This window comes from Balearica regulorum, chromosome Z (genome assembly GCF_011004875.1).
Source record: "Balearica regulorum gibbericeps isolate bBalReg1 chromosome Z, bBalReg1.pri, whole genome shotgun sequence".
NCBI classification, from domain to species: domain Eukaryota; kingdom Metazoa; phylum Chordata; class Aves; order Gruiformes; family Gruidae; genus Balearica; species Balearica regulorum.
The window spans coordinates 7,519,220-7,534,479 of record NC_046220.1 but is presented as its reverse complement, the minus strand read 5'-3'; the positions used below and the strand labels follow the sequence as shown (position 1 = coordinate 7,534,479).

The following is a 15,260-nucleotide window of genomic DNA, read 5'->3' as shown; positions in this document are numbered from 1 at the left end:
AGTTCCTCCAAAATACTCTCTTCTAGAGCACAGTGTATGTATGAATATCTGTGCATATTTTTAGTAACCTGTAGGCTTTTAAAAGTGTTTCAGAGAGTTTAGAGAATTTCTTAGCAATAAGTTCTTACTTTCTAGAATAAAAAAAAGTGTATCTGAAGCTCATAGCTGCAAAATTGCCATGTCAAGTAGCAGCGACTTTAATTCCTAAATTTAAAAAGCCAGGCTGATAGAGAGGCATGCCAGGAGAGTAGCCTTGAAGAGAGTAACCGTGTATTGACTGCTTGGGAAGAATTAGGAAGGTGTCACACCTGTTATCTCTATGTCGTAGATTTCATTAGAGTGTTAAAAAACACTGCGCCACAAGGAAGCTTTCCCTTCACCACTTGAGAGCTTGTTGTAACTGCCACCTTCCAAAGATGAATTTCAACTTAAGGCGAGAGATCAGTTTACTGCTGTGTTTGAAAAGAGAATGGTTTTACAGAACTGTGCTTTGAACACCTTTTTCCTCAAGCCTGTTAGAAAACAACATGTTTTCCTGTAGTATTATTTTTCAGTAATGTTAGTACAGCACTTTGGAAGAGGTAGCCCTGTCTAAAGAGATTAGGCTGTGTGCTTTGTGCATTGCTGGGTTCAGCAGCAGAGTCCAGATGCAGTGAGATACTATTCGGGTACTTCCTTTCCCCACCTTTGTTGCTGCCCAGGATTAAGCTATAGATAGAGAAGAATCCCAGTAAGGAGATTTTCACCAGCAGTCGTCTCAATCACTGGGAACAATCCCCGATGTCTCTTTTGGAATACATCACCTTGAAGTGCAGAGGCTGGTCTTAATGATTTTTACTTCTGCTGAACAAGCGCTGCAGTTGATGCCACTCTACTTCCACGGGCAGGTAGAGCCCACAGCAGAGGAAAACACGGGCTGAGCATAGGTGGAAAAAGATTTGACAAACTGTGGAAATGAACTAATCCTTCTTTCCTTTGCACCTGATCCAAATTAAAGTTCTGAACTGAATTTTGGTGGATTCCAGCCAGGCCTCACTCCACCAAGCATTAATTGCTTCTTCAGGGCTTGTAAAGGTCACTCTCCTGCATCCAGCAGTCAGGTATTGTTAGCTCATATGATTAGCCAAGTCTTTCAATATTTACACATGCTTTGCTAATGAATTGGAAACTTGGACTGCTGTATCTATTGCATGAGTTCACCTCTTCTCTGATCTCTGTGGATTCCCTTCTGTTACGGAGGATTTGGGTTGTATAACACATAGTTTCAACGCTTCATTATTAGGCTTAAAACCCCTCATCACCTCGTGATGAGGTTTGGCTTAGCTCATCTTCCTTTGACTTCTTTCTACAGCGTACAGATCACACAAGTTATTCCTGGGCGCTGACAGAATCCACGGACATGTTTGCTAGAAGAATCCTGGTGCCCAAGTGTTGACTAGACGTTATGTGCTAAACATGCTTGTAAACCAAATAATAAAACACAGCTCAAAATGTGCAACTAGCTTTAACAACATAATGCTTTATTTGTTCCGCTCCCAGTTCTGTGTGTTCTGCTACTCCTGGTAACTCTTACTATCCCTTCACCTTAATAGCAGTCTCACTTCTGCTACATTGCAAGAAGTTTAAAAAAACCCAACCAAACACAAACCAAGCCCCTAATTCAACCAAACCTGTAAAATGTACACATGCTTGATGGAGTAATAAGCACCTGTGTTCTTCTCTTCCATGTTTTTGAACTAACGAGGTTTCAGGTGAATTTACTGCTTAAGCTCTTTTGCCTCTGTGTAGCATCTAGCCACCGTTTAGGTACGCAAAGGCAACAGGGTAGTAAGTGTCCATTTTCCTAACAGGAACTCACAGAATCAGTTAAAAGCTACGTTTCCCATTTTGAAGATTTCCTTTGTTAAAGTACACATAAACAACTTTTTGGCTTACACCTTTCACGTTTCAGTTTTTCCCCTCATTGTACTGATAGCAACATCTAGTGGCAAGATTACCTCATGACAACGCCCTACTTTTGGAAACTGGTCTAGTTCCATTTAAGCCCCGGTAAATCTTCATCTCCTCTACTGAACTGACTTTAGAATTTGAAAAGAATTTGAACTACGGGAACTTTGATAGCCGTTGTCACTGGCTGCAGTAAAATCCTTTTCTTCGAAGGAGTATCCTTGGCAGCCCTAGTAATAATTTCTGCCCCGCAAGAAAAATCAAAATAACAAAACCAAACAAACTCAGTTTGCTGTAATAACAAAACCAAAGCTGCTGATTTTCTTAGTTGTTGTATCTCCTGTGGAAGTTGAGCTGGAATCCTGACATCAGCAGTTGTGTAAGATAATATTGGCATACGTAAGACCATGATTTCTAGATTGAACGAGCTGACTGGGATCTGGCAGTTCCACCAGGAACTGCTGTCAGGTCTGCAAGCTGAGAGTCATGGAATCATAGACTCATAGAATGGTTTGGGTTGGAAGGGACCTCAAAGATCATCTAGTTCCAACCACCCGCTGTGGGCAGGGACACCCTCCACTAGACCACGTTGCCCAAAGCCCCATCCAACCTGGCCTTGAACACTGCCAGGGAGGGGGCATCTACAGCTTCTCTGGGCAACTTGTGCCAGTGCCTCACCACTCTTAACAGTAAAGAATTTCGTTCTAACATCTAAGCTAAATCGACCCTCCTTCAGCTTGAACCCATTCCCCCTTGTCCTGTCACTACACCCCCTGATAAACAGTCCCTCTCCAGCTTTCCTGTAGGCCCCCTTTAGATACTGGTAAGCTGCAATTAGATCTCCCTGGAGCTGCCTTTTCTCCAGGCTGAACAACCCCAACTCTCTCAGCCTGTCCTCATAGGAGAGGTGCTCCAGCCCTCTGATCAGCTTTGTGGCCCTCCTCTGGACTTGCTCCAACAGCTCCATGTCTCTCCTGTCCTGGGGCCCCCAGAGCTGGACACAGTGCTCCAGGTGGGGTCTCACCAGAGCGGAGTAGAGGGGCAGGATCCCCTCCCTCGACCTGCTGGTCACGCTGCTTTTGATGCAGCTCAGGACATGGTTGGCTTTGTGGGCTGCAAGCGCACACTGCCGGCTCATGTTGAGTTTCTCATCAATCAATACCCCCAAGTCCTTCTCCTCGGGGCTGCTTTCAATCCATTCCTCGCCCAGCCTATAGTCGTGCTTGGGATTGCACTGACCCACGTGCAGGACCTTACACTTGGCCTTGTTGAACTTCATGCGGTTTGCACGGGCCCACCTCTCCAGCCTGTCCGGGTCCCTCTGGATGGCATCCCTTCCCTCCAGTGTGTTGACCTCACCACACAGCTTGGTGTCGTCGGCAAACTTGCTGAGGGTGCACTCGATCTCACTGTCCATGTTGCCGACAAAGATGTTAAACAGTGCCGGTCCCAGTACCGACCCCTGAGGAACACCACTCATCACCGTTCTCCACTTGGACATTGAGCCGTTGACCACAACTCTTTGAGTGCGACCATCCAGCCAATTCCTTATCCACTGAGTGGTCTATCTGTCGAATCCATGTCTCTCCAATTTAGAGACAAGGATGTTGTGCGGGACAGTGTCAAATGCCTTGCACAAGTCCAGGTAGATGACGTCAGTTGCCCTTCCCTTGTCCACCAACACTGTAACTCCATCATAGGAGGCCACCAAGTTTGTCAGGCACGATTTGCCCTTAGTGAAACTGTGTTGGCTGTCACCAATCCCTTCATTATTTTCCATGTGCCTAGTTCATAGTTCGGTGTTCAGGTTCGCTCAGCCGGTAGCTTCCCGTCTTACTGTATTCAAGGATCACCTGAACAAAATTGGTGACATTCTAGCTGTTCTGCACGTAATTGTGTACCTGATTTCTCTCATGTGTGTACCTGCAGTTGGTTTGACGGATATTATTAGTAAATGTAGCTGTACTGATGGCAGCCAGTGCTTTCAAATCTGGCTGTCTGCTCGCGTTGTTCTGCTCCTAGGCGAAGGCTGGATCTCAGAGAGTTTGTAGTGAAATATGTATGCGTCTCTATTATGTGCTACCTCCAATGACTGCATATGTATTCCAAGTTTCAGAGAAGCATTAGATGGAGTCACAGCAGATGTGATAAGGACATATCTGGGATTTCTGGGCATACATTAGCATGGTTGAAGTTACTGTGCATAAACAATAGCTTTGATTCAGTGAAGCTGTAAGAGATACTGGGCAGATGTAGAAGATCCTCAAAATCCATCCACATAACATTTTGAGTAAAAAGAGAACACATCCAGAACATGCATACGATTTCTTGCATGAAAGAAAAAAAATTACAAGCAGTTAACCCTCCACTATCCAGGAAAGCAGGAGGGCTAGGAAATGAGAAAGCGCAGATAAAAAATTGGCAATACTGGGTTGCGGTGGGGTGACCCAGGCTGGAGGCCAGGTGCCCCCAAAGCCACTCTGTCACTGCCCTCAGCTGGGCAGGGGGGAGAAAATATCACGAGAGGCTGGTGGGTCGAGATAAGGGCAGGGAGAGATCACTCGCCAGTTACCGTCACGGGAAAAACAGACTGAACTTAGAGAAAAATTCATCTCGTTTATGACTGAGCAAATCAGAGCAGAGCAATGAGAAATACAGCCAAAGCTTAAACCCCATCCCCCAGCCCTCCCTCCTGCCCGGCCCAACTTCACTCCCCATTTCTCTCCCTCCTCCCCCCCAGCGGCACAGGGGGACGGGCAATGGGGGTTGGGGTCAGTTCCTCACACGCTGTCTCTGCCGCTCCTTCCTCCTCAGGGGGAGGACTCCTCACACTCGGCCCCTGCTCCAGCCTGGGGGCCCTCCCACGGGAGACAGTCCTCCACCACCTGCTCCAGCGGGAGGCCTTCCCACGGGCTGCAGTTCTTCACCACCTGCTCCAGCGTGGGGCCCTCCCACGGGCTGCAGTCCTTCAGGAACAGACTGCTCCAGCGTGGGTCCCCCACGGGGTCACAAGTCCTGCCAGCAAACCTGCTCCGGCGTGGGCTCCTCTCTCCACGGGGTCACAGGGCCTGCCAGGAGCCTGCTCCAGCGTGGGCTTCCCACGGGGTCACAGCCTCCTTCAAGTGTCTCCACCTGCTCCAGCCTGGGGTCCTCCATGGGCTGCAGGGGGATCTCTGCTCCACCATGGACCTCCTTGGGCTGCAGGGGGACAGCCTGCCTCACCGTGGTCTTCTCCAGGGGCTGCAGGGGGATCTCTGCTCCACCATGGACCTCCTTGGGCTGCAGGAGGACAGCCTGCCTCACCATGGTCTGCTCCAGGGGCTGCAGGGGGATCTCTGCTCCAGCACCTGGAGCACCTCCTCCCCTCCTTCTGCACTGGCCTTGGTGTCAGCAGAGTCGTTCCTCTCACATCTTCTCACTCCTCTCTCCAGCTGCAAAAAGCTCCTGCTATTTTTTTTTTTTATCTTATCTTCTTATCTCTGTTGCCCCAGAGGCACTACCACCATGGCTGATGGGCTCGGCCTTGGCCAGCGGTGGGTCCCTCTTGGAACCAGCTGGCATTGGCTCTGTCGGACATGGGGGAAGCTTCAAGCAGCTTCTCACAGAAGCCACCCTTGTAGCTCTCCCGCTACCAAAACCTTGCCACGCAAACCCAAAACATGGCTACGATGGTCAGCTGTGGGGATAGCTGGTGGCACGGTCCACCTAACCTCTTCACTTATGCTCCAACATGCTCCTTGACTGAGGTGCAGCACAGGTACCGTGCTTACCCCATGTGTAAGATTCATCAAGGAGTTGAGGCCTCACTCTGAAAATCTTAAAGAGTTTTCAAGTCAGGTTCCAAGAGAGTCTTAATTCTGGAATGGCAGACAGCCGCTGTTCCAAAGGGCCTGCAGGGAAAGCTGTTCTCCTTACGACTCGGGCTACTGCATTTACAAGGATAAGGGAAACCCAAGATCCACCTGAGCAAGGATTTGAATCCAAATCTCACAAATTCCCAGATGACTAAACTACAGAATAACCAGTAGTAGAGCCTCTCAATCTGTTCTTAAATTTTACTCCATTTTGATATAAATTAATGAGTACTTACTGAATCAGAGCCTTTTGGATGGACAGATGAATTGTGATTATAACAAGGGAATTGTTTACACTCTAACTTCAGCCAAATAAATGTTTTGAGGTTTCATTGCATAAAATAGCTCTAACATGAAACAAACCCCAGTGTTCTGCTCTAAGCTTTGTGCATAATGTACTTTCAAGGGGCCAAATTCAAGATAAAATGTATGAGTGCAAGTATCAACAGAAGAGAAGATCTGGCAGTGATTTAAAGGCTGATACAGAGGGACATGTTGGCTTCTTGGATGATGTTCTGTTCTGTAATTCTGTGTAAGTTCTGGCATCCACGTTTTAAACTGATGGTGAAAAAACCAGACAATACAGAGAGAAAACATTATTGAGGATATGAACTGACAAAATACTTGAATTTTTCAAATAGCCTGATTATGGTGCAGACATCTTTGAAAAGTAAAAAAAAAAAATAAAAAAAAATTCCAGCTATTTAGAAGTTTTTTTAATCTAGCAAAAGCCAAAAAGCTCCACTCAAAGACACATTCAAGTCAGTAAAACAGCAGTTGAATGAAAATGGAATGCACTGAAAGAAACGGGTGTCTTCAGATCAGGCAGACTTGCCCAAGTCCAACTACTTGGGACTTAATTTGCACTTAACATGAAAGCAACCTGGTGAAGTTCTATGGGCTGAGCAGGACAGAGATGAGTTTAAATGAGATAAATGGTTTAATAATCCCTTCAGGACCTAAATCTGATTCATTGTGCATCACGAGCCATTGCCTCTTTTCACACTAGAAACTAGAACTGCTGTCATCCTTTGAAGACCATGAATAAATTACCATTTCCAGCATTGGCAGTGACCATTTTCAATTTGAGGAAGGCCATTTTCCAAAATATGCATTAAAATTCATACAATTTCTCCTCCCAACTTGCTTGAGGGGATATTTTGATTCCTGATAAGTTTAATAGTGCCAGAGAAACATTAGGGGGTCTTTTGGCCAGACCTAGCAGTAAGAAATTTCATTTCAGTTCCTATGGAGAGTTTTGTGACTGACAGGATGACTGAAGATAAAATTCCAGCTACACTAGACAACAGTCTGTTTCTTCTAAAAAAAAAATAAAAAAATTAAATCTGTAATTAGGTTCTGAATTGTGTAGTATTTATTACAGTTAATACAAACATCTCTCAAACAGTATCTGCCCTCAGTCACTGAACAGACAGGCAAACAGAAGCAAGTAATATTAAATACTTCAGGCTTTGGGAAAAAAACCTCACAATGACAACCAACCACCTTTATATAGTTATGCAATAGTTGAACTATTTAGTGCCCCAAGAAAAAATAGTTATCCTGTGCTCCTGAAAAGCAAGTGATCTTTCTTCATGAAGTACAGTGGTGTTTTATAAAACTGTAATTACCCCACTAAAAAAAAAACCTTAAAAATATTGAATGACTAGCAAAAGGTCACAGTAGATCTAAGAGATACAAGATCTGATGTTGCTACCTGGCAAATCTTTCCATCCCAACAGTTCTATTCCATCTGTAAGCGCTGCACTAACATCCAGTAAGAAATAACCACTCAAGATCTTTATTGACAGAGGAGAATGTAATTTTACTGCAGCACATGGCAGAAAACTTGTTACTCCAACCCCTTCCACTGCAGCAGCCATCCCTAACAATACACTGATTTGTGATGACCATTAAGGCTGTGACACCAAAACAAGGTATCCTGCTTTCACTTTTGTGAACACAGCACTTGTTAGCTGTACTGGACTATGAGTGCCAGGTGACACTGTGGTCTCCGTCCCCACTCTTACCACACTCCAGCCCTCTCAATGACACAGGCATGGGAGCAAGCGTGGGGAACCTTTTCCTTCTCCTGCAGTGCAGCTTCCTTCCTTACGTCACGGCCCGTTAGCTCAGTGTTAGTGTCACACTCAGACCCAGAAATTGTTCTGTGGGGCTACCTTCACAACAGCTTTCAGGAGAAAGGGTGTATGACAGAGGAGAAATGCCTGAGGGATCTATCAATCCAGCCCGGCAGCAGGACAGCTGCTACTCTAGTTACTACAGTGAAGAACCCCTCATGAAGGCGCTGGCAATCAGGAACAGTCCACAAGGCACCAGAACACCCCTTCGTTCTATGAAGTAAAGCCACTGAAGTTCTCAGCAGACAGTTGTGCTGCTCCATGCAACGCAAAGGTAAATTTGGAAATGCAAGTGCTTTTAGAGTTCACCTGCCAGTTATGAAGGTGCTCTGGCTCTCTTGTCATTCAAGAGCAAAGCACTTCCTACAGAATGAAAAACCAGCTGCCAACAAAAAAGACAGGAAGCCCCAACGTCTCTGAGGTACATCACTTGCAAACACAGATTAAGAACCAGTACACCTTAAAGAACAAGCATAGAAATTTTTCCAATTAAAATTTTATTGACATTCCTGGAAAATTAATCTGAATTTATGATCTTGGTCTCTCCTTCTTGCCCTTGTACAAAGCCAAAAGAGAAACATTGGCTACTTTGACAACCTTGAAGCGAACTCCAGGAATGTCACCAACAGCATGACCCTTCCGACCGAAACCAGCAACCAGAACTTCATCGTTTTCCTGCAATGAAAGGCCACACAGTTACAAAGCTGTGAACATTAAACCTGTACACACTTCTTAAATGGCTAACGTTAGAAAGTCTAGGGTGAGGCTCAAACTTAAAGAACAGGTAGAAATACTGAAGGCTATTGATAGATACACATTAATAAAGGACTGTTATCCCCGTCAGAGTTTTGGAGAAAGGAAACATGAGCAGAGACATCATTTAGCCTGCAGCGGCACACCTTTGCTAGAGGAGAGGAAAGCACAAACACACCTCATGTTTTTTGTCTGCCACTACAGCTTTAAGATAAACACGGTACAGAGTGGCACTAACCCTCACCTAACCATCCCTTAAATGCATCAATTACCAATAATTTCTTGAAAATTACCTCGATGAAGTTCAGGCATCCATCATTAGGAACAAAAGCTGTTATTTTTTTGCCATTCTTAATCAGCTGGACTCTCACACACTTCCTGATGGCAGAGTTGGGCTGTTTAGCTTCCACTCCACTAAAATGGAAGCACATGGAAATAAGTAAGCAAAAATCAGTTTGATTAACTAGCAATATTACACCACCAACAATTACTGTATTATTTGTACTAAGTGCAAGTTGTATCTGTACTTCAAAACCATAAACTGTTATTTACCTGTTTAGAGCTACTCAATATATAAAAGCCCAGTTCCTAAGCTGAGTAAAACATGAAAATTAATTGTCTACTGACACATACCAATTCAGTAAATAAAGAACTGGAGAGAAAGAAAAAAAACAGAGAAACACCTTGAAGCCCTGGCAGTGTCCCAATTAAGCTTATAAATTAAGGAAAAAAAAAAAAAGATGACTACAAGACAAGCAGATGGGATCTTTGACACAAGGCACACACACAAAATCCACTCCCCCGAATCCTGAACTAAATGATATTTTTATGAGAAAAAATACCTTTCTGCACAGCTGCTTAGGAAAATAAACCACGTTTTCAATCCAGCATATAGAAACTATGAGGAACGTGGCACGTTACAGATAGCAAAACCTCTCACATATTTAGAAAATCAAATAGCTTAGTGGTGTTTCTTCCCTGAGATCCCCCTGAGAGGCCCCATGTTCCGGGGGACTTTCCCGGGCAGCCAGAGGCCCGCAGCCGGGCACACCGGAGGTGCTCGTCCCACGACCCCCGCCGCTCTCCCGCACCCCACGGCGGCGGCACTCCACGAAGCTCTACGCACACTTTCTCCAGGACGATCCCCTTGGCGTGAGAGGCGCCGCCGAAGGGGTTGGCTTTCAGCGCCGTGCCCAGGTGGGCCTTCTTATACTGCTTGTCGTGCCACTTCTGGTCGCGGCGGTGGCTGCGGAGCTTCCGGGCGGTGCGGAGCCCTCGGCACTTCCCTGCGGAACAAGGGCAGGGAGCGATGAGGGGGCCGCTCTCCCCGGGCCTGGGAGGCGGCCCAGCGGCGTGCGGCCACTCCCCGCCGCGTGTGAGGGAACAGGGCCCGGTCGCGTCGCTCCCGAGGAGCGCCGCCAATGGGGTGGGTAATGGCGGCGACACCGCCACCGCCCACCCCGGCGGCGCCGGGAGACCGCACAGCCGGCAGCAGGCTGGCGGTGCAGGGAGGGGAAAGCGCTACGGACCCCCCGGCGGTGCCCCACCGCCTCACCCCGGTCACCCCTCCCGGCCCGGCCCGGTTCCCGCGGCGGCGCTTACCCATCCTTCCACCACGGCTGCCGAGCGCGAAAGAGAGAGGACTGCCCGCTCCGCGCTGCCTAACTGCGACCGCGAGGCCCCACTGCGGGCTGCCCGCGCCGCGCCTGACTGAAATTCCCGGCCGGCACTGGGTGGGACGGCCCGGCCAGGCCCCGGCGGGGCGGGACGAGCGGAGGGCGGGAGTTCGGTTTCCTCAGCGGGTAGCGGTGGTTTGGTGTCTGCGGGCGTTCGTCCCTGGATTTGAGTCGTTTAATCATAGTTTTCTGGGAGTTACCGACCTCTGTAGGGCGGGGGGCAGGCGTGGAGTGCAGCTCGTTGGCCGCCTCCCTGGGGCGAGGCAGAGAAAAGGCGCTTTAGCCTCTCTGAGGAGACAGAAGGAACAGCAAGGTGCGAGGTACGCTGAAGTTCAGGCTGTCTTCACCAAATGGCGCCTGTACGGCCCTTGTCGGTAGCATCAGGAGTGCTTGCAGTGCTTTCCGTGGCTAAGAGAGACGGAGGATGACTCCCACAAAGCGAGGAGGGCATGGCGGCATCTCCCCGTTTTGTGTGGAGTGGCCTGGGCTGCAGCTTGGGAGGCTGCTTCCTTCTGCCCCACGGTTCTCTGCATCCTCCTCAGATGTATGCGGCCTGCCAGGCTGCTCACAACGCGAGCAGAAATTTCACGTATGGGGTATTTTGGGTGAGCAACAAAGATACGCAGGAGCTCTGATGGAAGCTGAGCCAGGATTTCTTAGTTCCAACTTTTGACTTAATTACCTATGTAATTAATTACCTATGCCCCTAAGTCTTCCAGTGGATCTATGCCAGAATAAAGCCCTGTAACAGAAACAGGCATTTATTAATTTTGAAAGCCACTGTTGCCAAACTTCAGCAATGTGTAGATGCCAACTGAACAGGAACAGTGGCCTCACTGAGCAATCCGCTCCCTAAAAGACAAAGTCAGGAGCATTCACTTCCCGTTTTGGGAAAAGGCAGTAATTAGATCTAAGTGTATCTTTATTAACACAACCTGTAATTACAGTTTAAATAGAAAATACATACTTTGTTTATGCAGGGCTGGTTTTACATGCAATCTGGATAGAATAAATAATAATAAACCCCCACTAAATAAGTAACAAAAAAACCTTAAAACCCAGCAAACAAAAATGAGAAAACCCAGCAACAGTTTCAGGAGCAAGCAGATTACTATTATAAAAAGCAACTCTTCAGAAGATGCAATTCCAATGTGAAGAATGCAATTGCTATTCAGTAATTTTAAGAATAGGGAAGATAATATTGTAAAAATGCTACAGCTTTGCTTTACAATCTTAAGAATATTAGGAGTACTTAAAAGCTGACTAGGAAGGAAATTGATGAATAAATAAAATGAATATACTGAAACAAACTAGCATCGGGTGCACAAATACTAAGACATTAAGATCTAGGAAAGAGATGATTGGAGATGATGCTACTGTAGGTTTTGCTTTTTCTTTTTAAACTTCAGTAGGACTTTGGGAGACTTCTGTTATGACAGTTCTTCATTTCACCATGATCTTCAAAATTCGTATTGTTCGTTTGATCCAAAACCAAAGGAAAGTTCCCAGGTTTAGTCAGTGTAATCCCTTGCTAAAATGTTCACTCAGACATGTCACCCAGTGCTGAGTAACATGCAGAGGATATATTTGTATATACAAACTATTTATTATGGCACAGAAAGGCATACAAAGATTAGCAAAATATTTATTAGTACTCTAGCTTGCTGTTGTGGTTTTAGCCTCAGCTGGCAGCTCAGCCCCATGCAGCTGCTCGCTCACTCCCCCTCCTGGTAGGATGGGGAGGGGGGAGAATCAGAAGAGTGACAAAACCCGTGGGTTGAGATAAAGACAGTTTAATAAGACAAACAAAAAAGGGAAGATAGTAATAACAACACCACCACCACCACAACAACAATATATACAAAACAAGTGATGAACAGCATGATTTCTCACCACCCAAAGTTGATGCTGCGCAGGACCCCCAGCTGTCCAGCCTCTCAGACCACCACCCCAATTATATACGGAATATGACGTCATATGATAGGGAATATCCCTTTGGCCAGTCTGGGTCAGCTGCCCTGGCTGTGTTCCCTCCCAGCTTCTTGGTTACCCCCCGCCTTCTTGTTGGCAGGCAATATGAGAAGCTGAAAAGGCCTTGACTGCCTGGCAACAACTACAAACATCAGTGTGTTATCAACATTATTCTCATCCTAAATCCAAAACACAGCACTAACCAGCTGCTAGGAAGAAAATTAACTCAATCCCTGCCGAAGCCAGGACACTTGCACAAAAGGAACTTTATCTCTCCTTGTCCTTGTACAAGGCCAGCAGAAATAGTGGCTACTCCAACAACCTTGAACTCCATGAAGGTCACCCACAGGGTGATCCTTCTGACCAAAACCAGCAAACAGAAATTTGTTGTTTCCCTAGAATTGTTGGAATAGAACCTAGATTGTTAAAAACAACAGAACAATTTAATTGAAATAACAAATAAGAATAAAGTCAAACAAGGCTAACAACCAAGACTCGCTTTGGTAAATTTACATGTGCATGTACAGAGGAGTCTGCTGAAACAGCCTCAAGTTGATTATGTATTTGCAGGTTATTTACCTGGCTGAAGTTCAGGCAGCCACCGTTGGGAACAAGGGCAGTTTTTTCCCCTGCTGTTCTGGATCAGCTGGATGCTAACTGGATGCCAGGTGGCAAAGTTGGGCTGCTTCGGTTCTGCAGGTACATTTGGCAGAGGAGGAACTATGCACCGAGCAGGAGTTTCTGCGCGTGGGGCAGCCCCACGGAGGGTCAGGCAGGGATGCGGCCCCCCTCCCCGGTGCTCCCCGCCAAGCTCTGCAGAGGGGTGCTGGCAGAGGTGTGTGCAAAGCCCTGCTCTTGGGGGGGGGGGGGGGGGGGGGTCCCTCCTCTCCCTGGCTAGGTGTTTTTCAGTGAAATATCCCAAATTGGTAACTCGGGAGTTAAAATCCCAAATTGGTAGCCCGGGAGGACTGCCGGCAGTTACATAAGCACTTCTAAAATTAAATGTTTCAGTTGGCCAAGCTGATAAAGCCACCCCAAAATCCCACAATTTATCTTAAACCTCCCAGTATAATCTGATTTCCAGTGTTCCCTCCGAAATCTGATTTCTGACGTCCCGCAGAGCTGTAAGACGAGAGCCTCAATGGAGGGCGTCAGGGACGGCAGTACCCGGCGCCCCCACCGCTCCCCCGGCCCGGCGGCAGCCGCGCTCCGGGCGGGGCGGGAACTACAGCTCCCGTCGTCCCTGGCGCCGCCGCCATTTGGGGCCCGCTTGGACCCTCCCGAAGGTTTGGCCTGTTCTTTCTGCAAGCGGGGGCTGCCTGGTGCGGTACCTCGGAGCCCGTGGCTTGCTGTCGCTGGAGCGGCAAGGGCTTTACGAAGCACTGCTCGGTGTAAAACAGGACTGTATGGCTGCCACGGTTACATTCTCCAGGGGAGTGGAGATACGCAAGTGTAGGGACCTCCTTCCACAGTGGTTCATCTACCTTGTAACGCAGACTGAGCTTTTTTGTGGGGTTTTTTTGTGTGGTTCCCCCCCAGCCCCACCCCTCCCTGGTAGACCAAGAATCAGAAGGTTCATTCCTGATCCAGTCTCCATCCAGATCAGCTGCTGTAGGGCCCGAGGTCTCTATGGAGATTTATCAGGAGAGGATGGCATCCTTTGGGGTAGTTAGGAAGGGTGCGAGGAGTAGAAGGCAGGCAGTAAAGAATCGGAACAGGATTAATTTTTGCATCATCCCAGCCTGCGTGGTGGAGATGAAGGCTGAATGCCTGTGGGCAAAGTAGTTGTCCAGAGAGAGGTTTTTGTTGGAACTGAAACAAGCTTTTCCTTTATATTAAGGCCAATTTTCTGTCCATGCTTCTGTTGCATTGTCAGTGCATTGTGAATACATCTGAATTGGAGGAACAACATGTGTCTCTAAAAAAAAAAAAAAATAGTAATGATATATTAAGTGCTAGAACTTTGTACAGTGGCTGATACCTCATGCTTTGCTTGACACGTTATTTTAGAGAGCTGCTCAGTTCATGGTGACCTAATATATCATGTGAAGGTAACTATAAACTGTGTTGAAATTAAATTGTGCCATTGTCTGCTGGAGGAGATGTTAGCCAACAAGATAAATTACCCATGTTTAAAATTATGTCTGCAGTCTCATTCGTTGCATGCAAACTCAGTGTGTGTATAACCATTGCAGCAACATAAAAACGTAAACATAAAACAGGCAAATGTACAACAGTGATTTGTCAGCTGAATCATAAGAGCTCATCTAATCATGTCCTTGTCAGGACTACTGCATGTAAGGGTCCATTCAAGTTTTCTTTTTAAACTCAGTAATGCAGAGATGGTGGTTCTGTTATCGTTCTTCACCAGAATGAAGTAAATGCTTAGGATGACTTCTTTGCTTTCAGTGGGTCTCATTTCTTTTCAGGTACCACGTGAGTCTGTTTATGATTGAACCTCATTAAAAATATTTTTAAGAACTATCAAATTATTATTATAATTATTACTACTATTACTACTATTATTATTATTGTGTCAAGAGGTAAGGAAAGACTTTTCATGCTCTTTGCTTCTACCATTATTTCAGATGATGACTGCTGATTAGTGAATTACTATCAGCACCCATAGTATTAATGTATAGTGAAGAAGTCAGTATATTCTCACTGATTTATACTGGTTTAACCTGCGTTAGCAGTTTGGTGTTACATCTTTTCTTGGTTGTCAGCAAAACCCCATTTGTTTTGAGCAAATTGAGATATACTTTTCCCCTCTGACTATGTGAAATGGTGGTCTAAGAAGGCAGGTTCCCTCTAGAAATTGGTAACACCATGGAGACGCACAGGCTGGAAATACAATTAAAGATACATTCTGTTGTTACAGAATGGACTACAGCACATTATCTTGGATTCAGCCTGTA

The 15,260-nt window shown here is 46.5% G+C and overlaps 2 protein-coding genes across 2 annotated transcripts in view; one reads left to right on the top strand and one right to left on the bottom strand.

Moving 5' to 3' along the window:
- The window catches only part of ATG10 (autophagy related 10), an 89,521-nt gene extending 88,029 nt beyond the window's left edge, over positions 1-1,492 (top strand). Inside the window, exon 9 of the transcript XR_012833134.1 lies at positions 1,352-1,492. The gene's annotated coding sequence lies outside the window, so the exon portion shown is untranslated. The remainder of the gene's footprint in view (positions 1-1,351) is intronic.
- A 6,926-nt stretch (positions 1,493-8,418) lies between these two features.
- RPS23 (ribosomal protein S23) lies at positions 8,419-10,417 on the bottom strand. Its single transcript, XM_075740296.1, has 4 exons — positions 10,298-10,417; positions 9,822-9,981; positions 8,989-9,109; positions 8,419-8,617 (listed from the first exon to the last, which is right to left on the bottom strand). The coding sequence occupies exons 1-4, from the start codon at positions 10,299-10,301 to the stop codon at positions 8,471-8,473; spliced, it is 432 nt and encodes a 143-aa protein (XP_075596411.1). The 5' UTR covers positions 10,302-10,417; the 3' UTR covers positions 8,419-8,470.
- Positions 10,418-15,260: the final 4,843 nt, after the last annotated feature.